Source organism: Micropterus dolomieu, linkage group LG15 (assembly GCF_021292245.1).
Source record: "Micropterus dolomieu isolate WLL.071019.BEF.003 ecotype Adirondacks linkage group LG15, ASM2129224v1, whole genome shotgun sequence".
In the NCBI taxonomy this organism is placed as follows: Eukaryota; Metazoa; Chordata; class Actinopteri; order Centrarchiformes; family Centrarchidae; genus Micropterus; species Micropterus dolomieu.
Window position 1 is genome coordinate 6,351,343 of NC_060164.1, and position 27,857 is coordinate 6,379,199.

The following is a 27,857-nucleotide window of genomic DNA, read 5'->3' on the forward strand; positions in this document are numbered from 1 at the left end:
TCAAATCAATACACATTTGAACATCCAAAAAAGATGAAAGAAATAAGGAAACAGTCAAATCCTCTTGAATTCCCTTTTGTTTTCTCATTGTTGTTTTTAACTCTGCAATCCACACAGCAAATTTTTACCCATTATTCTGAAATGGATTGCCCATAGTCTAGTCTGCACTTTGGTGGTAGAGGGACAGGTGTCAGGATTGTTCGGATGACACCACATGTCAAGACATTGAGGTTTCACCTCCAAAGACAGCTGTGTGTGTTATATACATTCTGTTATTTTATTGACCTCTGGTCCAATACATTGCTTATTAAAATACAGAGGCTATAAAAAATATGTTCCCACTTTCACTAGTTCAGCATTAATGACTCCTATATTTGTATATATTCATAAATAATTTAATACATAGATAAATAGATATTCTGTGTGTGGATTATAAACTTTCATAAAAGCAATTTTTTTTTTCAGTTATACAGGAGTGACTATAAATGCTGAAATGCTCGAGGGCTGCTGTCCGACCCTGATTTCTGGTAGACTGGGTGAAAGGCCGTGAGTTTACATGCGGCTTGGCGCTGGTGTTGAGTGCCAATGTCCCCTCTCACCGTGCCAGTCTCTAGCTCCGCTGGCACTCGTTCTTACTGCAGGTGGCTTGACGCTCAATCTGCCATGTGCCCTCCTCGTATGTGCAGTAGCAGATTGTACACTCATCGATCTTCACCTCTCGTCCGGCCGGTATCACTGCTGTGTCTGCGTAGCAATTTGGCCCTATAGGTGGTACGAGAAAAACAGGGAAAGTACAGCTAAATACAAAATAGGCCTTATCAGGGGCGTTGATAAACATAAATCTCTACTGGGGCACAGGCCCCCACATCCCTCATGTAAATTTTTGATTTATTTTTGATTGAAGTGTATGAAATGTGTTAGTATGTGCCTTACCAGCTTCCCTTGCTAAGCCCATTAATATTGGTCATGTTAGAAAGGGATTTGACTGGAGCATAAGCACACATACCTATTTTATGAATGTTACCTGTGAGCCATGTAAACAATTTACCACTGCTGCACAGTCCCACCTGACACCACATTGCTCTCACTACTACCTTTAAAACAGTCTGTTTCTGTTATAAGCCTGAATGGAAACCTCTTCTAGAAAAATCCTCATAAAGCCTGTTAAGATTGGTGCTGGCTGTACATCTCTGGCTGCGGTCGTGCTGGCTGAGGCTTCCTGTATTTCAACTGGGTCTGTGTGACCTGCTAAAGATGTCTGGACTGGGTCTGCGCTGGTACTGGATTTGGATCAACTGTGCTCATACTGGCTTATGATCCAGCATCTACTCTACTGACAAATTTAAGCATAGCCCCTTTAAATAATAGATATCAATACTTATATTATATATTTATTTATGTTGTCAGCTGCATCAGGCCCATTCAAACCAGCTGCCCAGGTTTCCTTTAACATTTTCAAAATTAAAAATGTATTTATTAATTAGTTAATATTTTCTTCAGATAAAATTAATTTAGGCTATTTTTCAACACCTTTAGAACATAAAAATCACTTGTCAAACAGTGGATCACTTCACAAATAAACAAATATGCATAAGTAAAATTAAGTTTTTTTCAGTCCCAGTAAGTGCTAATTTGTTGATGATTCAAATCCAACAATTATTGAATATTTATTGAACATTTCTTATATTGTTATTCAAGAAAAATTATACTATGATAATTATTTTTAGGCTATTGCTTTATTGTCTAGCCCTAATTTATACTACAACCCCAATTCCAATGAAGTTGGGACGTTGTGTAAAACGTAAATACAAACAGAATACAATACAATACATGATTTGCAAATGTTGAATTGAATACACCACAAAGACAAGATATTTAATGTTCAAACTGATAAACTTTATTGTTGTTTGCAAATATTCACTCACTTTGAATTTAATGCCTGCAACACGTTCCAAAAAAGCTGGGACAGGGGCATGTTTACCTCTGTGTTACATCACCTTTCCTTTTAACAACACTCATTAAGCGTTTGGGAACTGTGGACACTAATTGTTGAAGCTTTGTAGGTGGAATTCTTTCCCATTCTTGCTTGATGTACAACTTCAGTTGCTCAACAGTCCGGGGTCTCCGTTTTTCGTATTTTGCGCTTCATAATACGCCACACATTTTCAATGGGACTGCAGGCAAGCCAGTCTAGTACCCACACTCTTTTAGAACGAAGCCACGCTGTTGTAACACGTGCAGAATGTGGCTTGGCATTGTCTTGCTGAAATAAACAGGGACATCCCTGAAAAAGACATTGCTTGCATGGCAGCATATGTTGCTCCAAAACCTGTCTGTACCTTTCAGCATTAATGGTGCCTTCACAGATGTGCAAGTTACCCATGCCATGGTCACTAACACACCCCCATACCATCACAGATGGCTTTTGAACTTTGCCCTGATAACAATCCGGATGGTCCTTTTCCTCTTTGGCCCGGAGGACACGACGTCCATAATTTCCAAAAACAATTGAAATGTGGACTCGTCAGACCACAGCACACTTTTCCACTTTGCGTCAGTCCATCTCAAATGAGCTTGGGCCCAGAGAATCCGGCGGCGTTTCTGGGTGTTGTTGATATATGGCTTTCGCTTTGCATGGTAGAGTTTTAACTTGCACTTGTTGATGTAGCGACAAACTGTGTTAACAGACAATGGTTTTCTGAATTGTTCCTGAGCCCATGTGGTAATATCCTTTACACAGTGATGTCGGTTTTTAATGCAGTGCCGCCTGAGGGATCGAAGGTCACAGGCATTCAATGTTGGTTTTCTGCCTTGCCGCTTAGTTGCTGAGATCTCTCCAGATTCTTTGAATCTTTTGATGATATTATGGACCATAAATGATGAAATCCCTAAATTCCTTGCAATTGTACAATGAGAGACGTTGTTCTTAAACTGTTAGGCTATTTGCTCATGCAGTTGTTCACAAAGTGGTGAACCTTGCCCCATCCTTGCTTGTGAATGACCTCCTTTTATACCCAATCATGACACCTGTGGAATGTTCCAAACAGGTGTTTGTTTATCAGTTTGAACATTAAATATCTTGTCTTTGTAGTGTATTAAATTGAACATTTTATTAGTCAATGTGAGTCCAGTGCTTTCCACCTTGCAATTGTCCAGAGTTGTAATCAAACCTTCACTGAGAGACAGATAATCACTATCTTGTTTTAAAATGATGTGTGCCTATGAGGAGATCCCATCTGTGTGCTGTCTGGACTGAACCCACTAATGTTACTGCTGGAATGCAATAATGTCCGGCTGCGGACTGTATGTGCATGCGCATATGAGTGCATGTTCATGCGCGACATAGTTATCATTTCCTTGCTGTATTTTATAAACATCGCTGCCTGTCAGTGTTTATCATAGGTTATGAATAGTTGTATTTCACTCTAATATTGTTCAGTCACAGTCTGCTGACTGCTGTTCCCAAAAGTTACTCTCATTGAGTTATTGTCTCTTCTTGTGCACAGAAGGATAGTCCCTCTTTGTCCTCTGATCAATGTTGTGAACAGTCGCTTTCAACATTGCCTCATTTTTTGCGACATTTTATATTAACAACATTAACCAGTAGTTTTATTTTGAAAGTGTAACTGGACGTTGCATGTTTATTATTGCTAACTTAACTCATTGCAGATGTTGCAAATTGCTGCTAAGTTGACCGCGGAGCCCTACACGTCCAAAAACGACGCCAAGGGGTCATGACAATCTTACTGGTAGGTGTGGGGATAAAAAATTTATACAGTATAGTATCGCAATATTTTCTGTGGCAATATATCGATACACGGACATCAAGTTTCGATCTTTTATTATATAAATTAAACATGAGAAGTTTACTTATTGGTAACTATGACTCTCTTAAGGGCTGGGCTGGAGGGCATCCACTAAGTACCGGCTCCGAGGGGACGGGAAATGGGGGATGTCCGTGAAGGCCCACGACGAGGGAGAGCCGCACTCTGAAAAGGTAGTTCCTTGGGTAAGAGCTATTGGGGTGTGGTAAGATCATAGTGAGCCCTCACCTCCTCGTGGTCCCGCCGGAAACATGCCCAACTGGGCATGGCTAGGAGGGCAAACCCATGGGTAGGTCTAGTCAACCTGCTCATTATTCTGACTACAAACAAAATGGTAACGGCCAGGATCATCCTGCTGGCTCATCAAAATGGATGACGGCCGGGCTAGGGACTGGACCCAGTGCGGTATGGCGAAGGAGTCCCACTCCTGGACTGGAGGCTGGGTCTAGGATGTCGCAGCTATATCATATTGTGACATAAGTATCATGATAATATCATATCGTGGGGCCTCTGGTGATTCCCACCCCTACTTACAAGGGCACAGCATATAGATACAGGCCCACGTGCCCTAGTAAAAAAGGTCTAGCAACACTTATGGGCCTTCTACTATGTTTCAAAATAAATGGAATTTCAAATTGGCCTTATATTTTTTTTATGCATTTATTGTGTGTTGTGAGGACCATGTCACATTATCAAGGTCAGACTTTGAACACAGAAAATTAATGATTTGCTTTGCTCCTGTGATTTAATATGCTGTGGGAACTGTGTTCTGGTCAAACTAAATGAACAGAAACTTGATGATAGGTCAGTTAATGTTGGATTGTTCACATTCTGAGTTGTGGATGGATACAGAGAACAGAAAAATCATCCTTATGTTTTTTCTGTGTTGAAAAAACACCTGTGTCATTGAGGTCGCACTCGTCTGTGTTACTTTTCTGCTGCTAGACCAACCAAGGACACTGTTCAATGTATAAAAATGCAGTTTAAGGACTGCGCACACCATTCAAAGTCACACTCCTTTGTGCTGCTTGAAGGATCCCAGTCATTTTGAAATTGCCTGAATTCACATGGCCTGGACTCAGGTGAATTGTGAAATAGAACAAACTGCAGTGCAGCAGGCACAGTTGCGAATGCTGGTCTGAGGTCGGTACATCAGATAGCCATGCTGACACTGAGTAGGCAGAGAGCAGTAAGTCTGTTGTGTTAATGCTAGAATGGTAAGTTTAATAATATTTTCAAACAGTATGTCATACTTCAAAACCACTACTACTCCTGCTTTAATGTAACTATTGAAGCTAACTGTGTGCAAGCTACTGTGCATTTAACTAGTCTCGCTCATCGCATTACCGTTAGCCTGATGAAGAGACACAGAAAAGTAGAGACCAAATTATGCACATGAAAAAAACCCAACAAATTTTATTTCATGTGAACATGACTGATGATGAGCCAAATGATATGAAACATTTTCAGAAAGATTAGCGACTCATAGTTTAAGGACACTGTAATATTTTAACACTCTTACATACTTTAAAAAAAAGATGTGGTCTATTATGAAACATACACACAATTTGCTGACTTATTTGCCACATCATAATATAGGAGACAACGAGCGAATGTAATTTTAAAATCTTTACTTGTTGGTGTACTGCTTAGAGTATAATATTAATGTAATATTTTGTGATCACACATGAGCGATACACACTGGGAATATTGTCCTGGTGTATATAAAGTGGCAATGACAGGTTATTTCACCAGGGGTCTCATTTATAAACGGTGCATACGTACAGAACAGGGCTGGAAACCCGCATACGCCACTTCCCAAGCAAAGGTTGTGATCTATAAAAAACAAACGACGAGAAAATGTGCGGTCCCGTGAGTAAACTCTGAACCATGCGTACGCACATAAAGAGGAGAAATGAGAAACGGCGACTCACATGGCAGAAGGATGAAACGGTTTGAAATGAATAGGCCTACTATTGTGTAAAATAAATTGAAATATTAGGCCTACCTCTGAGTATTGTAGGCTTAAAGCCTTTCTGAATAAAAAAACACCCATTTGATTGACTTTCCCTGAAGTGCACAAAAAAACACACAATTAAAGATCATTTGCAGCGCACAAAAAGATCCAGATTTAGGATAAAAACACAAACGGAGATATCTGTCTCAAATGTTTTACAGTGTAATCAGGAATCATATTAATTAATACTTGCATGCAGTGCAATTTATTCTCATAAATAAGGTGAACAGGAGGACAAATACGAGAGCATAGTTTCATATATTGCTATCACATGTTCGTTGCATTATCGAGCCAAAAACTATGCACCAGCGTGTGGATGTGATGCTCAGCTTGTAAAAACAGATTATGGAAATATAACACTATTTTATTTACAACAAGTCATATTTCTTTTAACTCATCGGCAGCCTCATTAAGTGAGTGGACTGTTTGTAGCCTAAATAAATGTTCAAACACAAGCAGAATGCGTTGGGTTTAATCTCTTCTCAAACGGGAGAATCCAAATTAGTACCTGGGTCATCCTGTGTCCCCCTCCAGCCAGTGACGTCAGCCCCTTTCCTCCGGTGCACAAGCGTCGCGTGAAAGTGCGTTTTTTACCCACCAAACAACATGCTTCAGCTTCATCAAAAGGAACGTCAGCGTCACACTGAGGATGGGTGTTTGAAGGGTCGGCTATGGAGCTCCCTCACATGCGCCACATTTCAAGTTGATTGTGATTTATAAAGGGAACTTGCTTACAAGTGTGCGTACTTACTGTTTTATAAGTCTGAATATTTTTTGGCGTACGCCATTTTTGGCTTTTGGGCACACGTCCACTTTTAGTGAGGTTTCTGAGCACAGTTTTATAAACCCTGGAGACCCCTGGAGAGGAGGACTCATTGTTTCATCACAAATAAATACAGGTATGGTCACTTCTTTACCCTTACCTGAGGAAGATCATCTATGGTTGAAATGATTCCAGTCATATCCACATCCAATTAAAGACAGTATTGTAACCCAAAGTTATTTTTTTCAGTAAATATGTTTGTACTCAAGTATTATTTTGATGGCTACTTTTACTTCCACTTGAGTACTTATTTTTGCAAAGTAACAGTACTTTTACTTGAGTACAGTTTTTTGCTATTCTACCCAGCCCTGCTTAAATGTATGCTGATTGACACATTTTATATTGTTATTTTGTAATTATCTCTATTCTAATAAAAGCTGAAGTAGGTCAATGCTCTACTGAAGTGCTCAAAATTCAATAGCTAGAACAGATATTTAGTTGAGATACTGTATATGAGCATGTATAGGCTATATAAGGGTACAAGAACATGAGCAGAATTACCCAGCCACATATTCCAGCTTTCCACAAAGTCTGATGAAAGGACCTGATCTACGCAAAAATACATTGCGGAACGACGACCAATGGGACACAAGCTAGTTCGAAAGTAGGACAGGACTTTTTTACTGCTTCTTTTAGATGTTATTAGATTTGCTGCAATGACCACTTTTCCATATGGAGTTCAGTGCAGTTAGTCATCGTATCTGTTTTTTTTAAGATAGTTTCATGACATCCCAGCAAACCTGAATGCAGTCACTCAAAAAAACAGAATGAACACAAGAGACCATATGCACTGCCCTTCATTTCATTTCTCTCAGAGGAAAATGGGCTCTCACATCTGGGCTTGCATTGATTGTTTCCCAAAATAGTGTTGTAAGAGGCACTGAAAAATAATACACATACACAAGCAAGATTTGTGAACACACTTCTGCTGGTCTCAAGGGCCATTTCTGACAGGATTTAATTCAGAATGAAACCGATGCTAAACATATTCATAACATAATGAATATGAATTTTCACTTGGGTCCTTTTAAAGGTGGAATTTGCAGTTTCTGATATTTTACCCCCAAGTCTGTCATGAATCATCAATGGGCTTCGTATCTGCTTATCAAAATAGTGTTTTCATTGGGCATCATTACCATGCTCTTCAGACCACTGAATGACCACTCGTGGTTGATGCAGAGGATCATTTTCATCAGGAAAGAGATGCATCCTGGGATTACAAAGATTACACTGAATTCTTTAGGACCCAATTCAAACGGTTATATCGTCCACTGTCTTGTTCTAGGACTTAGACATTAAACCCATTTTGTTTTTAATTTGATTTGGTTTTAGATGTGAACATGATAGGTGTTCAGTGGTATTTTCTTTCACACTCCCTAGAACAGCTACACCACAAGCAAAGCATAAATCTTGCTGAAGCCGGCCTTCCTCCATATGTAACTTCAAGGTTGGGATGCATAGAGTGGGAATTGTGCATAAAAACCAAATTAAGCACTGTTACGCAGTGCTTTAATCTAGTTCTGAAGTGCACCCCAAGGGACTTTTCTTTTTTTATTATTTTGCAGGAAATTGGAATTCACTAATGGAAATTTTGATGTTGAAGGTAGCATTTGTTAAGAACTGAACCCTTTAAGTGGCCCCAAGAAAAAGAATATCCGCTGGATCGCAGCTTATTTTGGTGTTCCCTTCTATCTGCCAACATTGTGTTTACAAAAAAAATCCACTTGCCAAGCCCACAATTCCAAACATAACTGTCCACCTTGTTTCACCTGCATTACCTATTTTAGTACGAGGTGTGATGGGAAGGCTTTCGTCTACTGAAAAGTGCCTCTGTCCTCAACCAGTGGCTTGAAAAAAGTGCTCATAAATCATCCATTATCTCTCAACCCGCACGGCAAAATATAAACACTGTGGGAATTGCTTCCACAACATCAGGTACAGCATAACAATGGCTATTTCCCTTAGACTAACAAGGTCTTGAGCCACTCTGTTGTATAATTAAGATGCTGATAAATGGGGAGTCTTTCAGCTGCAGCCACCCCATTTCATTGGACGTCAGCACCCAGGAGGAGTGTACTGGCACATCAATCAATGTGAACAGTTTGCAGAGGCCTGTCAAAATGTCAACCCTACCACATTTATAAGTCTTCAGATGAACACGCACACACCCTGCCTGAATAACAACTCATCCTGTGGCCCAGTCTGCTGTCGCTACTGATTCATCATCATTAGCAGCATTTAGAACACAGCGTCTCGAATAAAAGACGCATATGTCAAGGATATCTTAGGAGAGAAAAATGCAAAAAATAATCATGCACTTTACAAAATAAATCAAAAGTACTTCCTCCTGGAGCTGGGATTAAACCACAGCCTGTCAGCCAGTCATTCACAGTAGCATGACACTCATTTGTGTTAATTAATGCATGGATCCGGCGCCACTGTGCTTACTCATTGCTGTCACCCTATTATTCTGCCATTCGTATAACACCCACCTTTTTGTCATTGCTTCATTAATATAACATATCCCCGTCTCTCCATCACTCTCTGTCTTTCTCTACCTCTCGCTCTCTGTGGCAGAAAAGGGTTTTTATAGGCACATCAGGCTTCACAAGAGCTTTTCAACGACAGCCAAAGAGGAAGAGACAAATGGACTGTGCATGTGCATGAACAGTTGGACCCAAACTGTCACTACAGAATGTTAGAAGTTGGCATGGGCAGCGTGTGAAAAAGATAGCCATTAGCACCTGTGGCTTTTGGCTCTGTAGCAGCGCCAGATAATGGACAGGGAAACGAGGACACATCCCGATCATCACACCCCCCTAATTCTGAAATGTTAAAAACCTGCAGAGCTCTATTATAAGGTAATGGAAAGAGAAGAATAACAGAAATCACTCATCTTAATGCATTTCTTGAGTACATTTGCATTATAAATGCAGAATAAAAATCACCTTTCTTTGTAAAGACAGGAAGTGGGAGAACTTTGCAGGGAGACACTATGATTTAACAACAATATGAATCATTTCGTTCAATGATGCTGCATGAAATGGGTTCCATCTTTAAAATATGAAGCCTTGCATTAAAACTGCAGAGTGCCACCTCATGTGAATGTTTGTTTGCATATGTTTTCTCCAGCAACTGTGCCCTCTGATAATCTCTGTGGCTGAACAACCCAGCTGCACCCAAGTAGAACGACTGTCACGATCGATGTCCTTCATGGGAAAGGGAGCCACAAACCCTAGCCAGCCATCACAGCGGTGTCCAGGTGACAGACTCAACTGGACCTTCATTTACTCAAACCTCAAAAACAGTATATTTAAAGCTTGACGTCAGTCTAGAAGATCTTTTGTTTAGCTTTTCTTACTCTCCATTTCTGTATTGTGAAAAATTGTTTGGGAAGTCACATTATCGTTGACTTTAATTCAAAAGAAAATCTTGAAAATAACACCTAACAAGCAGACCACTCAGAGACATAATGTGACTAACCATTAACTTAATTGTGTCCTCTTTCTATTGTAATCATAACTTCTAACCCCAGTAATGAAAAATGGCCTTTAGATAATAAAATATAGCAGTTTGATGAAAGAATTAAACCAAAAGATGAAAAATGGATGGGGGGGGGGGTTAATCTTTTGTGAATTTATTAGATGATGCAAAATGTCCTACTTTGCCTTTCTTGTTGGCCTATTAGCTAAAATCAGTGTGCACTTTAGTTATTATTTCTGATTACATCACAGTCCTTGTGTAACATGTAATAACCACCTAATACTGAACTCATTACAGATTGTTATTGTGTTTGTTGTTGAAGTTGTGTCTTTGCTTGAAACATGCAGCTTTAGCCTCGGCTTTTTAGTATTACATCATGTATGTAGCCATCATGTGCATATATGAGACCCATTTACAGGTTTAAAATGAATCAACCGGAAACATTAGCAAGTCAGTTGGAGACGGATTGTTGTTGATCTTTAAAGCTGATGATACAAGGGGCAACTTTTTGAGCTATGTTGCTTGGCAATTTTGCTGGTGGCATGTCCAACTATGTTTTGAACGAATAGCGGCGGTGGGAGGCGGGTAGCGGAGTGGTGGGGGAAAGGGATTACGGTAGTAATCTTTACTCGTTACCACTGACGGCGACATTGCCCAGCCCCATCGCTCTAAAAGTTGCTCCGTGTAACATTAGCCTACTTGATGTTAGCTTGCTACAACTGATGAGATCTCCTAGCGAGAGTCGTCATTTCAGCTGGAAATAAGGAGCATGTTCTTATTAACTTCTGGGTGAAATCGAAGGTACTTCAAAGTTTACTGTGAATTTTCCACCAGTATTGTTGTAAACGACACATTTGCCATGTGAGACTGAAAACTAGACAGGCGTAGTATTTATTGATTCAGACTAGCTCTGTTTACTACTCTGTGTTGTCAGGATGAGATGGAGGCGGCTTCAAATGGATCATCCACACAACTTCACATCCATATAAACAACTTCCTTTTCACTTGTGTTTTCTTTATGTGTTCCTTTTAAACACACACACACACACACACACACATCTTAAAAGGCCCTCTATGAATCATGCCTCTCTTAATTTAAATGAGTCTCTATCCCTCTTGGCAACCAGGCTACCATGTCTCGTGTTGCTCTGTTTGAAGTGGTTTTGGCTCGGGTTCAGACTGTTTATCACATCCCCCCCAGATTAGTGTTGACCCTAATGTCTGAGTCTTGAAGAGCACCACTTGTTTCCTCATGCGTTGCCAAGGCGATGCCCTGCAAGAGCAAAGGACAAGAGGGAGGGAGCCATGGCCAAGGAGCTGAGGAGATAGGCTTCTCCTGCATTGATTTTTTTCCCTAAGCATTCTTCAAAAGCAGATGCTGCGAAAGAGAAAACACTTGGCTTAGAATTTACAACAAACACTCCCATGTCTTTTACACCTATGTGTTGTGGGAAATGAAAATAACACTTCAAACAGGAAGTATAGAGAACATGTTTTCCTTCTCTCACTAATATTGACTAGATGTTCTTTGCAAGAATCAATATTGTTTAATTAAACTTTATGGTGACGAGTGAATGATTGTCACAAACTTTAGAGGGTATGAAACCATTTAATTGCAATGTGTTGCAGTGCTTTGAGATAATGAGTAAAAAATGATGAGAACCTGCCTCCATTCACAGCTGTTCTTTGATATTCATGAACAACTGTCTGCGGTGGATGTTAGCGATACCTCTCACTTTCATCTTCCTCCCCTGGCTCTTCCCCAAGTGTCTCCTCGCATACAGGCTGAATAACACATCTGAGACAGGGTGCCCTGCCATAAGCATTGATTTTGCATGCCTGAAAAGGCCAAGATAATGCCTGTGCATATTTGATGAACTTATCAAATATTGAAATGCTTCATTGTGATTTATATCAATAGTGAGGGAAATGGTGAAGAGTAGAAGAGCTGTTAGCTGGGAAATTAGGATAAAAGACAGCAGACAGGACTTGTTGAATGAGAAACCATGAGAATCTCTTTATAGACCTGATGTTTCAATCTTTCACCTCACTTTGTTTCACTTTCTCTCCTTGTCTGTGCTTTTACTTTTATACGCACACTCTTAAACTCACCGACACAGTTTGCTTTCCTTTTTGGTGACATGACACATCTGGCTGAGATTTTAATTCTCTCCCATTAATGAGCTGAGCTTTGATGTGATGCTTCGGATGCATCAGAGTTCCTGGGAGGTCTTAACATCTGTCTGCGCTTTAAACAACATCTGTAGACAAGACAAACACCACCTGAGCGGGAACTCTCTGACGACCTCCAATAACCTTATTTTACATCATCAGTATTTCATCACGGAGCTACCTCTGCGGCACTGTCTGGTATTGAGCGCTGCATGATCAACAGTGGCAAGATGGGAGATGACAATCAATGATCCTCATCATTTAAATCGCGGCGTCTGTAATACCTGGCAAAGAAGCATCATGAATAAAAGACAAAGTGAAATCCAATGTATAATCGTTTTGATATTGATACGAGCTGAAGGAAGATCAGTGGTATCATTTAGAGTGATGTCTCATTTACTTCAGTTTATATCCATTAACGTATCTTCCAATTATTTAACATGGTATAATTAATTTTTTAACATGTTGTTTTATTATGTTTATTTTCTGGTGTCATGTCTAGCGTGAAATGAACTGCAAAAAATGCAAATGAGAGCATTTGACAATTAAGCCTTCCAAGCGACATGTTTTTGAAAGATAATTCCCAGACAGAGACCTCCATCTTCTTCAGTAAGTGTAAGATGACCGGCAGTGTGAGAGTGTGATACTCACAAAGATGTTTGGTGATTGCGGAGAGTGTTTACGCCCCCTGTTTACATAGTGACAACCCCACCAGCCCTGTTCATCAAATCAGTTCCAGAAATGTTCCCTGGCCAATGAGAAGTTGTTAAACACATACTGATACAGATACTCAACTCTGCCTGATTAACAGTTTTGTGCTGTGATATTCACAGCTCTCCTGAATATGTGAAAACACCAGCAGGTGGCATAGAAATGAGAAAGGAAGTGTCAATGATTGGCACAAACTTAGCAATATATTTATTTTTAGCATAAAACTCTCACCTGCTACAGCTTTAAAAACACTGCAGTCTGACTGCTGCACAAATGTGGCATAAACGCTGCCAAAGGCTATTTCTGCATCTTCATAAATACCACCGTGCTCCAGCAGATTAGTCTAAGAGTGTGGGACCGAGCTGACAGAGGTTGCATGACAATGTAGGATTAGAATTCAACTTATATCAAAACGCCATACAGGTGTACGTGTAATAGAAAATAATACGACCAGGTTAAAGGGGCACTCCAGTGATTAAATATTTCACTTCCATAAATCTGGGGGATTCAAAAGAGCGGCCAAACTCAAAGCAGCAGAGGCTGTGAGATCCTGATAGTATGTCCTCATATAGGTCAAGCTCCAAAAACACTGCAGCCTACAATTCCCATAAAGCAACTCAATTGTGCTTTTCACTGAACTGCAAATTGGGAGGAGTTATTTTGGGCACTCCTGATTCCGCAAAATAAATAAAAAAATGCAATGTTAGGTGACTAACAGGTGGCGTGGATGGACATAGTTGAATCATCACTGCAAAAGAGGAGCAACCGTGTTAGAAATATTTGGTTCTTTGATAGAAAATCAAACGTTTAACAAGTTCAACTACAACTCCCAAGGTGCATTTTGACAAGAAAACTAAAGATGATAAAGAATAAAATTTGAAGCAAATCAATACAAGAGCTTAAATTTATTAACTTTTGGATTTGGGACCAAAATTGAAGTTATTCAGCAACTATGGCGCCGTGTTTTGTTCACAACAATGCGTTTTGAATTTGCCACCTCTCTGATTCACACCTCTGCCTGTTTTTTTCTCCATCGCAACGGCGGCCATAATTATTCCAAAGACTCCTCTGTTGACATATTAAGGTAATTGAGGCTACCATTTTGTTTAAATGGGAATTTGCATTGGGGTTACAATACTTCTAGAACCAGCGGCTACTCCAACTTTGCAACGGTATTAAACACTGCCTGGTAAAAGCCCGCATATTTTAAACTCTAAGCCCCCAGTCTACAATTCAGGTTTTGAAAAGCTCCGTCCAGAGGCACAGAAGACATTTTACAACTGTTTTCCCAGGCTGAATCGTATTACTCATGATGAGTAAGCTGCTCTTAATGTGTACAATCAGTAGTGCCCCTTTAACCAAAGAATCCCAAAGCACTAAAGTAATCCAAGTATTTCTAATTCAGACTGTGACAGTGTTAGTTGTGCTTAGGTAACTTGGCGTCTTAGACATAGTGAGCTCTGTTTATTGAATGGTAATGTGTGGTAATCTTATGGTAATAGGGACTGATGCCATCTTAAAACAGAAAATCCTTATCGGCTGAAAGAGCCCGTGGATTTGGTGGGACTTTTGAATACAGATGCATGCTCTCTGCAGTCTGCCACATCTCTGCACATACTGTGCTGCATCTACATCTGTCTCCTAGACTGATGTGTCTGCGAATGCAACCCAGCAAATCCACTGGGCATTTCACAGGGGAAAATATGGAGCACTGCCCAAACTCTGCACAAAGCACTCTCAGCATGATCAATATGTGCATATATAAAAAGTGGGTTAACAGCAAAAAAATGGGAACAAAGGACCAACATGTATTCCCCAAGATTACAGCAGGCAAATATTAATACAGTGAGTAATGCTCCATGACTACCAATGTTGTCAACTTGTTATCTCTGGAGGTTGAGAGACAGGTTTTTAATTTGAGTGGGGCAACCTGTGATTGGTAACTAGTCATGAACATTCATTACATGCAAATGCTTATGCCTATAATGTTTTATGGGTTTAAAATGATACATGAATTATCCTAATGAGATATTCTGGATATATTCATAATGAACAAAGTAGATGGTAGTCATATGCTGAATAAGATGTTCTGTCGACATTTTGTTTATTTCATCCAGTTAAATGAACTTGATAATTGATTTTTTTGCATGTCTATAAACCTCTGTAATTTCACCTGCACACTCATCCTGCTTGCAGTTATACTCAAAAATGATATTAGAGGTACTATAGTTTAATAAGTATCTCATACTGACGAAGCATTTTTATGTGGAACGTATTGTGTATCTTGTTTCTATCACATTTTGTTCTTCATGCAGATTGCTTGCTCTTGTTTATAGCAGACAGGCCTCGCCACTTTAAGATTCCAAGTCAGAGATACATATCGCAAGTCATCATTCTTTTTGCTGAAGGAAGCAATGTTGCTGACATTGCCATGTTGCATTAGAGTCACACCAAGAAAACAAGGGGACATAATCTAGGACATGCTGTCTGGAATCATCCGAAACAACTTCAGATAATCGACTCTGAGCCGCAGAATTCCGTCTTCTCAGACGGGCCAACAGGATCATAAACTTACAACCCCGAGCAGCGAAAAATGCAAGAGGACCTCAAATCTCAAACAGTAGCGGCAGATTTGGAACATACGCTACAGCCTCCATCAGATAAACTTAGTAATTAAATGAAATTAAGACTGAAAATGACACATGAGCAAATGTTGACACAGAAAGAGCCCACAACTTATAACTGATTTACCACGTTTTTTGCACGACTTCATTGAAATAGATCTCATCACTTCAACTATGGATTCTGATATGGCATGAGACTGCAAACACTGCAGTGCAGCGTCAGCAGAGTAAGCACCGTGCTAGCTTGCTCTCCTGTTGAGGTGCCCTTGAGCAAAACCATTTGACACTAGTCTGCTCTAGTGGAGCTACCCAGCAGCCAACACTTAGGAGACTGGTTGTACTGGAATAAAGTGTTCACCACAGTGTGTTGATGGAAAGAGTCTCCGCTCACCAGTCTTGCAGATGGGACAGCACTGATCTGGCTCGTACTCCGGGTCCACACACTCTGTCTGAGGGCAGGCTGCCACAGAGCACAACACCTCCCCACTTGGCTCACACCGGCACTTCTCACATGGGGACACCTGGATGGTAGCGATGAAATAGTAATTAACACCCTTATAAACAGTTCACACATACACACACAGTCAACAAAGAGTCATCTCCTCTTAATTAATTCCTTTCTATCTGTTTCTCTGCCTCTTTGTTTGTCTCTCTTTTTTGTTCTCTTTCTCCACACCTACCCCTCACACACATCTGCACGCACACACAAATACTCCTGGCTGTCAGGCTTGCTTGAGACAGTGTGCAGTTTCATCAAGCTACATCTATAGGAAAGTCCCATCCTTCTCAACTTCATTGTCGATGAATGCCTCATTTTGTGGAGAGCCGCAGCGAAAATTGAACTTCACTATCCAATCAGGGGACAAATCAATAGGAATGGGAAACAAAAGAAAGATGCTTCCAGTTTTCTTGGTGCATGAACAGAAACATTAGAAATGACTTGGTCATTCAAGCGTTCCTGTATGTCTCAAAATAGAACAAATGTGGGACAAAGGTGATGACTGATAGTATAAAGTTTGAATTACAAGCAGCTCCTACATTTCCTCCGAAAGGCTTCATTTAGTAGCCGCTTGTATAAAGCCATACACCTTTAGTCTTAACAAAAGAGCAAAGGTTAATTCCACAAGCATTGCTGTAGATTGCAGCAGAGGCTTGTGCCTCCGCATGATACTCCACTGTGAAAAATGGAGTGCTGGCAGCACTTAGTACAATGCCCCAGAACTTAGCAATCAAGCATAAAAACCTGCCTGTTGCTTAGTTTCAACGCAACCCCCTCCACACCACACAGCACTGACGTATGCCGCTTGTGAAAGTAGCACTTTCTGTAGATTTCCCTCAGCAGAGACTTGACACAGAGCTGTCTGTAACACCGTGAATTAGTGGAAGAAATTCCCATATTAGCCTTAACCTCCTGCTGAGACACTCGCCAACATAAAGAGTAGCTTTAGGAGCTGGTAAACGTAATAAGAGGTGTAACACTAAAATTGTGGTGCAATCCTGAGTCGGGCCTTTCAAAGAAGTGTCAGAAGATAAAACATGAAAGATCCTTCTGGTGTATCTCTGTGTCTCTTCACAAACACCTACATGCAGCACGGTGCTCTGCAGGGTTGTAACATTACTATAACTGCGATTCTATCATGTGTATCAACAAACTGAATATAGAAACACTCTGCTGAAGCTGCATTGTTAAATTCAGCCTCCGGTAATATTCAGGCGTTGTGTAAGAAAAAAGACAAGTGCTGACCTTTGCCATTATAAATCTGCCTGCCTGCTCGCTCGCATGCTGCAAGGCAAGGTAACTAGTTCCTGTGTAGTGCCTGTGATAAACTCCATTGCAACAGCAAGGAGTGTTCTGTCAGCACTTCTTTGTTTGAGCATGTCAAAATTGAGTGAATGCAGTTAATGGGCTCACCTTAAACTCTTCTAGAGAGGCGTAGATGTTGCCCCGAAAGTCACAGTAGTTCTTTTTCTCCTTGCACTGCGGGCAGCATTGGCTAGTATCCACTTTAATGCAGCGAGGGTGAACCTTGGGACATTCTGGCTTGGTGCACAGAGGGCCCTCGTCTGTGCAGAGGCAAGGGCATGTCGAAGGGCCCGGGGTGAACTCTTCACCGATGGCGAATACAAAGCCGCTTTCATCCATGCAGCCTTTCCCCCTGTAGTCCGGGTAGGCGTATTCATCGATGGCATCCAGGGAGAGGGTGACGTCACTGGTGGGGCCCTCGTCTATTTGGTTCAGGCTGTCCTGTTCGCTCCACAGCTCCTGGGGCTTCCCGCCCTTAGATCCTCGTGTCTGGGAGCTGAGGTTTGGCCGGGCGCGGCTCATGGCAGTCCTGTTGGGGCCCAAGGCATTGATTTCCTCTGGCCGCTGCAGAGCACCGTATCCCTGCGGCTCCTTGGGGGTCAGCTTGTCCTGATGTTTATCCTCCCTGGCTTGGGTCAACACCCTTTCCAGACGTTCTCGGCTCGCTGGTAGGGTCGCTATAGGATTACACTGAGCTCTGCTCATCAGGAACCCAAGAACAAAGAGAACTTCTGCTGTCATGGCAACGGAGTGCAGCATCTCTCCCCACCACCAGCGAGGTGGGAAAACACCTTGGCTCACATAACACACTTCACATCTCAGGTGTGAGCCAGTCCATCTGGAAAGAGAAAATTAAACTGGGGTTATGTGCTCAGTATTTTGTTATTTTATCCCCAGATGTAGGGTTTGTCTCATTCAGCATCTAGAACAGTGCAAGAAATTCGGGCAACTTCAGAGCACTGCTCTATCATGTCGAGCATCGTGCTGTGTGTGACGCAAGCCTGTATGATCAGTGAATGGGATCATCCGGACAGACAGTATTCATAGGGCCATGTTAGGAAATCAATAGTGCTTCATACTGTAACACTTCCCTGAATCAATCGGTCCCAGCAGTGACAGAGTAAGACGAAAATGGCCAAAGAAGGACCTGAATCTAACACTCTTAAGCATCTGCTCTTATGGAACAAAGAATCACGATCAATGTCTGCTTTTTTTAAATGAATCACAGTCAACTGTACAAAAGGAGAAATTGATTTGAAAATAGAACACAATTCCAGCCTGGAAAGATGAATTTACTATAGCTGACAAAAGTACCCATATCAATTTCAAAATAAAGCCAGATTTGCTCCAGCTTTTGCAAAGAGCCATTTGTGCGGCAAAACCTTCTCTAAAAGAAACCCACTAAATATGTCATTGCTTTGTTGTAATCAAAAGTAAAAGCACATCACTTTCTTTACAGTTTTCAGCACTGGGAGGAGTCAATACACAACAGCTCAAATGGAGTGAAATCCAAGGATCAACTGCAGACGTTGCAGAGGCAGCACATTTTTGAAAGCTGTAGTCAATGTTTTTGTTTTTGTCTCTTGCTTAACTTGATTTACTGCGGCGTCTTGAAATTCAAATGCCTGTATTGATGCTTTGCTGCGTTCGGTGGCCTACTTCCATTCATTTCCTCACCAAATGTTCAGTGTCATCACTGAGCTCCGCTTAACAGGCTGCAGTCATGTTGACATTTACAGCTTATATTGAAAGGTGAGATTACTCCGTATTGACGGACTCAACAATTAACTGTAAAGTCCTGTCCGCGCTTGTTTAAAAATAGTTCACCATATTGATTAATTTGTCAACCTTAATGAACGCAGCTAATTTCCAACAGAGCGATTAAGAGCCCTAAACAGGAGGTGAACACAAACTAAGCATTAAACAAGCCATAGGCAAATGCATTTAGGTATGCAGTAATATATAGAAAGAGCATTAAAATGCTAGGACAACCAGACACATTAATTCTACCCAACTCCAACTATAAAGCCAAAGTCTCTATACTGTTTATGCTTTAAGTCTTGCATTTTGATATTGATGAATTCTGATCCATTCTGAGGGAAAAGGGCTGAAATTTACTGCTGTCACACCAGGCCTATTGGAGCAGTGTTTTAGCTGAATTGCTATGTTTGAGGCAGAATCCTTGGAGCTGCTGTGGAACTGAGAGGAAGCAGAACGAGGTGCATACCGATAACGCTGCTGCAGCTGAGACAGAGAGAGAGAGCGAAAGAGAGAGAGATGAGACCAAGCCTCATTAGCAAAAGGACCTCATTTGGCTTTTCTCAACCTCACCTTTCCACCTTAACAGATGTTATTAGCTGTCACGCTGATATTGCAGCTGCCACTGCCGTGCTCTCCGTCAGGACTGAGCATTACGTGGCCTTCAGATTGGTTGTCAACTGGCCACAAACTAGCCACAGCACCACAGTATCTTCTACTTACATGTAGTATATAAGTATATGTGTATCCGAAGTCTAATTTAGCATATTCCTCTGTGCCATAGAGCTCCACTGTTGTCAAAACACTGGCTGACATGTTCCTTAATGAACACAAGCATTGTAGTCTATTTTGAGTCAATTCCACATGTACAGTGTGTTATTCCACTTGCCATAGGCCATATTCAGTAGTGCAGTCCAGTGGCTCACAGACTGCCGCTGTTGGCTGTGTACCTTTGCCAGTTCATGACTGGGTAGGTTGTTTGGCTCAGCACAATTGTAGGAAATTCATATCCCCCTGTGTTGGCCCCCTGTGTTGAACATGTTAGTGTTGTTGAAACGCTATTACAAAGGATGCAGTGCCTTTAATAGAGCTCATTTGGACATACACCATGAAATGTTGCAGTCAACAAACAAGCTAGCTAGCCATTACCTAGCTAAAATAACTTGATCTTTTGTGTGCTTGCCCTTACTGAGCTAACCGTAGCACTGACCAGTATATTCTGTTATCCAGTCCAGACACAGATACACTCAAGCCTCCCTTCTATTATTTCTCTACCCAACACGACACAATGCAGAATCACAGTGTTCACTAGCCAGTTACAGTGGTGTTGGTTGTGCTCAGCACATACAGATACACCGTTCTGTTGCAGTAAATACTCAGCAAATGGGTATTAATCTGTTGTTTAAAAAAGTGCATTATTTACTTCTGTTTAAGTAGATCTTGCTTAAAACTACTGTGCCCTGGTGTTTTAAGGAAATACAGATCCCTCTTGAAAATAAAAACTATATTTGTGACCGTTTTAAAAGGTTTACATCCTCAGCAGGAATGACTGGAGTCTGGGCGGAGAGCCACACACAGTGAAGAGAAATTTATGAGAAAAGTACTCTGAGACAGGCTTTTGTTGACAATAAGACAAATATAGAATAATGGCAGGAGGACCTTTAATAATTTTTTTCATCCTACAAAAACTAAATCATTACAATCTAATGAGGTTTTTCTGGATCTGCAAATTAAATTGTTTTTTTTAACCTTGATTACATTCTAATGCCATCTTGCTATCTTTTCTAAATGTCTAATTAATTCTTGTGGATACTTTTTCTTAACCACTCCACAGGTTCAAGTGGTAGTACACTTTCTTACATTTATAGTGTTACATATAAGCCATTTGGTGAAAGGTCATGGATTTATCTTTGCCCCACAGCTCTGCAGAGAATTCAGTTTTTTGCTTCACTGCTCTATCTTGAATACTTGCAAAGATATTCTGACAAAAAAAACAAAAAAACACAACCATGAACTGGCATAAAGATACAATACAGTACACATCTCTGCAGCACAGGGTAGTAACTTGTAGACTATTATACAGGCAAATTATCATTATTAATTTAAGTATAATGAGCACATAATGTGGGATAAACTGCAAACATGGTTTTGTAAAGTCTCTTTTAGGATCAGAACCTGATGTAGCAACTCTGTTCTCTGCTAAAGTCAAAGTGATGCCGCAGTCAAACTCATATAACTCCACACAGGTGTGTGACCAGAAAAAGACCCATGCTCCCTAAAGCCTTATACTAACATGCAGCCATCATCCAGCAGCATACCATGGCTTATATATAAGCCAACATCACTGAGTTCATTCACACTTCTGACACATCTGAACACCCACGTCATAGAAAAAAAATCTGCTCTTGAGTAAAAAAACAACTCTCCAATTAACACTTGTCAGCTCCAAATAATTATCTCTGGGGGAAAAACACTTTTTAACACTGGAAAATTAGTTGTTTATTTTTGTCTTGAATTACAGTCATCTTTTTTAACCGCACAGAGTTATGTGGCCACACATCTGTTTGGTAACTGACAGCACTCTGCATGGTTCCAAATTTAAAGTGGTCCTAGTGCTAAATGACATGTAAATCTATATTAATTGGCATATATATAGGAACAATTCAAGTCAAATTCTTGTAAATTTGTACGTGCAGTTTGAATTGCACTTTAATGGACTGGTTCAAAACTGTTTTGGGAACCAGGCAGAAAGTCTCCCGTGGTTAAACATGCGCGATAATAACTACAATAAAATCAAGAGCTACACTTAGCTTTGCTGTTGTGCTAAATTGTAATTTAATGTTGTTTCTTTAATTGGTCTTTGATTAATAAATAATGATGCAAGCAAAAGCTATGAGAGGTAATGTAGTCTGTGTGTGTGTGTGTGTTTGTGTGCGTGGCAAACAAAATTCACACCCCGGGAGTAAATATATAGGTCATAAATATACATATCACTAAAACATCATTTATTAAATGAGCTGAGTTTCTAATCCTCCGCCACTGAGCCAGCCAGCTACAGTCAGTCAGCACTCAGACCAGGGATGTAAAAGTTGTCAGTTCAAACCTCAGGCCTGACAGGTCGAACAGCAAGCAGAAAGCCGAATTCTAAGAAATACAATATTACATAATTTGAACTCAATATCACTAAGGAAAGCAATCCAATGGGGGAGTAATAAATAAACTAGTATTAGAGGTACAGGGTAACAGAGAACATAAAGTCCCTTCTGTCTGGCATCTCTTTCTTAACAGCCTAAAAAACACACTTAAGAATGTTTTATCACTTTAATACTTGGTGACTTTTCCTAATTCTATGAGATTTGCTTATAAACATGATTTTGAAGTGATAACATGTTTCAAACATCTGCTATAGAAAATAACACATTATTTCTGTAATAGACTCTTGCAGTAACACATGGTTGCATACAATAGAATTTTATCTGCTTTATACTTGTGACTGAAGTTGACAGTACTTTTTATGCGACAGTTCCTCCCAAAAGTAAATGGAGTTTGTTGGTAAGACATATAACTAAGGGAGTTAGCCACCAAACATAAGGAAGGAATATATATATTTGTTTATTTCATGTATTTATTTATATATATATGGTATATTTATGGTAATTTCCTTACATTGTCAATTTCATCAAGTTTGTAGCAAAGGGAAGAGTTTCCACTTCAATGCTTTTCTACATATTAGATTTTAATAAGGTCAAAAGAAAAATATTTAAATGGGAAAAAGGACAACCCAAACAACAAGGAAGTCAAACCACAACAAAACACATGGGTTAATACTGCAAATATCAGATCTTTGTTACAATGTTGTCATTTCAGATATAATGTAGGGCACTCTCCCTGTCTGTAGCTACATAAGCAGTATGTAAAACCTGTAATTAAAATTCGTGCTTATTTTTTACCACTGTGTATTTTTACTCTGCCTTCAAAAGCAGCAGTCCCCCACCAAAACCAAAATGTTTCTGGGGGAAAATACAAAATAATGAGATATTTCTTTTGTCTAAATGAGGTAAAATTTAGAGTACAGAAACTGAACGCTGGCACAAAATCCAGTTCCAGTGTATAAGTAGAGGTTATCACTCAGCTGTCAAAGACTCATAGTGGCCACACCGTCATAACAATAGGAACTGTCTTTGCATAAAAACTATGTTTCGCTTTTTCTTCAAATACTTTAAAATAAATTCTGGCTTCACAAAGCTTTGCAGCATGATTTTCAGCAAACACCAAACAGTCACTATCACACATACAGCAGATGTTACCTTGGAATTGCAACTTACATTTATATATATGTATAATAGAAAAATATAAATATCATCACAAATGGCTAACTTCACAATAATTAAGATGTTTTGTTATTGTGCTCCCCTATTAACGTTGCCAATTTAAATGCTGCCATGCCCTGTGCTATTACTTATGAGCACTTTCCACTGACATTCAAATGTTGCTGTAGCTTCCTGCACAGAGAGAATTAACTCAGTATTAGCCTCAATGCCACCAGGAGCGGGTCGGTCATTATCCTTACTGTAGATATAAATCCCTCTGTAAAAGGCCAAAGTTCTGTTTACATCGCAGGCTGTTGAACATGGCCAGTTTGACCACTGAGGTGAGCAGCAGGTCAGCAACAATGATTAATCAGGCAGGGATTCAACCTGGCTGTTAGTTCACGGTTCAATGAAGTCACCATCGCATTGATTTATGACTCATAAATTATTGTCGTTTTCATTACGCAGTGGAGCGAATATGGCCCATAAGTGTTGGCATACAACCTGAGCTTGGGGTGAAATGTTAGCTCTACCTTGACTAATATTACTATTATTCATATAGACTGAATTGGCAAGGCTTCAATAAAACAAAGCGTGGTGGTTAAGTGTTAAGGTTGACCTGCCTCTTGCTTTCTTCCTTGATGTCACTCATAAAGGATTTTTGCAGGGAGGTTGATAGCTGTTTCACACACACAATAATGCTATAAATAGGGCCAAATGCACTGAAGCAGTGCTCTCATCTCTAGGAATTTTCCACATGAGCTAAGATGTTTTTGTCTGTTTGTTTATGTCTAATTACCGCTTGGTCCTAATAAATGTGAGCACCATTTAAAAGAATATTTGAAAATATGCAAATTTGACCTGACTGAAAAAAACTTGACGGTGACAGAAAATGATAGCAAAGCGAGACAGCAGCGGTGAGCCTCACAGCATCCTCCTTGTTTTGATTTGTGTTTAAGGCCAGTATTGTACACGGTGTAAGTCTGACAATGAGCCTCCAAAACAAGCAAACATCACATTCTCGTCGTCTTGGAGAATAAAACTCCTGCGATGTCCCTCTGTAAAATCAAACTGGATGTCATTGAGAGGAAAACCATCTCCCCGGGGCTAGAATTAACTCAGACAGACAATATGCCCTCGCCGCTGTGTGCACTTCATTTATTGCACATTACAGATTCTCCAACTTACACTGCTCCAACATCCCAACATGCCATCGATGGCACATGGGGAACGCAGCAATTTACTTTGAGGTCTACTTCAATTTGTGACAAAGCAGATCACTGGGGACAAGATGTGAAATGTTTAGACAGTGGTGGCTAGTGGGCTTGGATCTGACAGGGCTGAGAAAGTATTGAATTAATGATGCCACATTTTAAAACTCATTTTTATAAAGATAAACAGTGTGAAATGATGAAATCCAATTAGAGCAATAAGGGACACTAAGGCAGGATCCAAGAGTATTAAGCCATCTGCCAGTGAGTAAAGATTGCTGCAGGGCTGCCTAATTGAATTTTATCCTCTGACTGTAAATCTTACGAGTGACCCAAATCAAAAGAAAGTTTGCCTAAACATGCAATGCAAAACCAACGGCCCTTGCAAAACTGTCATATAATCTTAAGATTATGTGCAGTGGAACAAGGTGAGAAATTGCTCATACACACAGCCTGCCAGGAAAACTCTGAAGCAGGAAATGTATTAAGGAGAAGAATGTAAATCAGCTTGATTTAAATAATAATATTACTCAGATAATGATGATGATGATAGTAGGCAGCCTTTCTGACTTTTGTCTGTCACAGTCAGAGATGTAGTGACATTTAAAAAAAAATGTGAATAAATTCAGTGAGTAAAAAACAACAATAGCCAACCCCCCCTCCCATCCCAAGCAGCTATATTTTCATTAAATCATAGATTTTCAAGACATTTCACCACCTACTTTGCTGGAGCCTGTGCATTTATTAAATGGTTAATACATAGCATTGTTTGTTTCAGCTGCCTACTCTACTGTTAGAGGCTGTGTTGACTGGATGTTGCGTCCTGGAGTGTGTCAGCGGGCAGAGTCTTTGTGCAGCCACTGAATCCCTCTGATGTTTCTTAGAACATCACTCCAATTTACATCAAAATTCCAACACAGTATCTGAACTGTGTTGGTGTTGGCTATGTAGAGGCTATGTAGGGGCTGCATAATGTAGGCTCTACAGGTGCAACAGTCAGGTTTGAACAATCTGCATTAGTTTCCCCGTCAAGCTCATTTGCATATAAAGGCTTTTGTGATAGATGCGATTTAATTTTCAGGCAGGCATGGTGGCTTGACTGTAACCCTGAGAGAGTAAATCTTCATGAAATTCACACCAACACCGACTTTAACAGAAGGCAGTTAATTCCCAGAAAACTAAGTTGATGTGAAACCTGAGCATTCATGCAAATGAGACTTACATGCATTAACAAAAAAAGATGCATCCCCACTGATATAATTCACCTGTGATCCTCGGAGTGATTGCCGCTGGGTTGAAACACAGCCTTCGGACTGCTGGACAGCTGGATAACGGAGCCACGACAGCAACAAATGATCAGCGGTGAAGAGATGGAAACTGACGCTCGTTAAGCCAGTGAAATGCACAGTTTCCCCGGAGGATGCTCGCAGGTCATCAGCGTGTCGCGCTCAACTTTAATCGCCACAGTGAATGAAGGCGCTCCGTCTCCGGCGATCCGCCGCTGCAAGTGCCGCGCAACTACTGCTGTCCTTGCTCTACACTGGCACTTTATTTCTCACGGTGACAAAAATAAATAATTTAATAAAAGGGGGCGGGGGGTGGGGGGGTCACGTTCAGTCGAGCGGCCACTAGGTGGAGCCGTTTAAAATGAGCGAGGAACAACAGGCAGTCAATTAGTGAGCCCAATAGACGTTTCTCAGGTCGGTTCCAGGTTCACTCACAGCTGTGATTAACGACTTAACTTAATTATATCGAATTAAGAAGCCGTTTCTGTGACACACCTTTGTCACCAGGTAATATGTGGACGAATGAGAAAAGACTAAAGCACATATGGTACAAGGAGGGAATTAAAAAATGTGACAATTCACACAGTCACAGTAGCCTAATAGGCCTATAGGCTAGACCTACATCAGGGCCATGGCAAGAAATGCTTAAGACTTTTATCTGTGTATTATTTTGCTGGCTTATAGGCTAGTAGTTAAATTTAAACATACTGAATCTAAACATAGCTACTTGAATCAGCTTTTAGAAATCATGGTGTTGTAAAATGCAGTGGTAGAAATTAACTACGTGCATGTATTGTGAACAAATGTGTAGTCGTCTAGCCTTGCACAGCTTTACTTTCTACTTCTACTCCAATACATTTAAGAGGGAAATATTGTAGGTCTACTTTACTACATGTATCCGACAGCTGTTATTTCCAGATAAAGATAAAGAAAGAGCCTACAGCCTTGTTTGCTGCTCACGGAAGCTATTATGCACAGCAGAAGGCCTACTTTGACCTGCAAGCTAACAACACAATGCTAACATGCTCATGGAGACTGTTTAGCAGGGACCATGAATATCTGTGCAAAATGAAGTTGTTGAGGTTAATAAGAGATAACAATTTGAGAGAATATGATGCATAGTTATACAATAAATTAAACCACCCACTAGTAATAAAATAGCAGTAAATGGAGGTCCACCTCAGTCAGCTGCTACATTAATAGTGGTAAGTCCACTTTTACTTAATTACTTAAGAATGTCACTGCTATCAAAGAAACATATGCATATAGATACTGGAAGAATATTATAGGGTACAGTAGATTACAATTTAAGGTCCTGATGTCCTAATATCTCACAAAAACATTATGTTCCTTTAAGAAGATAATACCTCAGGAGATTAACCATAACAATTACTACTGTATTCTGGACATTATCATGGCAGATGATAAAATGTTCTATATTTGCAATATATAGTATAGAAAGAAATACTGTGGAAAACCACTGAAGGAATACCACAGATAAAGTTTTAAAAAAATACAATTAGGCACCACAGACATGCTAATCTGTCCCTAGAGGAATATGTTTAGAGTATTGCAGTGATTTTTCATCAGGGATTGAGTGACAACCCTGCCTACCAATTTGCCCCACAAACCTTTAAGTGGTTATGCACCTAAAAAAAATATTTATTTACTTATTTTCCACTAAATTGCTTTTTCAAAACTGCATGATGGCAGCAAGCTCCAAAAATGGGACCCTCACTCCTGCCTGTGTCAGGTTGAAAAAGGAAATCATTAATATAGCATTAGAAGCTGGCTGTGAACTCGTAACTGCCCTAGGCACACATCAGCATACATG

General features: G+C 40.3%; 1 protein-coding gene across 1 annotated transcript; it reads right to left on the reverse strand.

Moving 5' to 3' along the window:
* vwc2 (von Willebrand factor C domain containing 2) lies at positions 1-26,228 on the reverse strand. Its single transcript, XM_046071001.1, has 4 exons — positions 26,003-26,228; positions 17,567-18,296; positions 16,046-16,175; positions 1-762 (listed from the first exon to the last, which is right to left on the reverse strand). Exons 2-4 carry the CDS (start codon positions 18,215-18,217, stop codon positions 611-613), a joined length of 933 nt encoding a protein of 310 aa, XP_045926957.1. The 5' UTR covers positions 18,218-18,296; positions 26,003-26,228; the 3' UTR covers positions 1-610.
* Between the last annotated feature and the right edge of the window lie 1,629 nt (positions 26,229-27,857).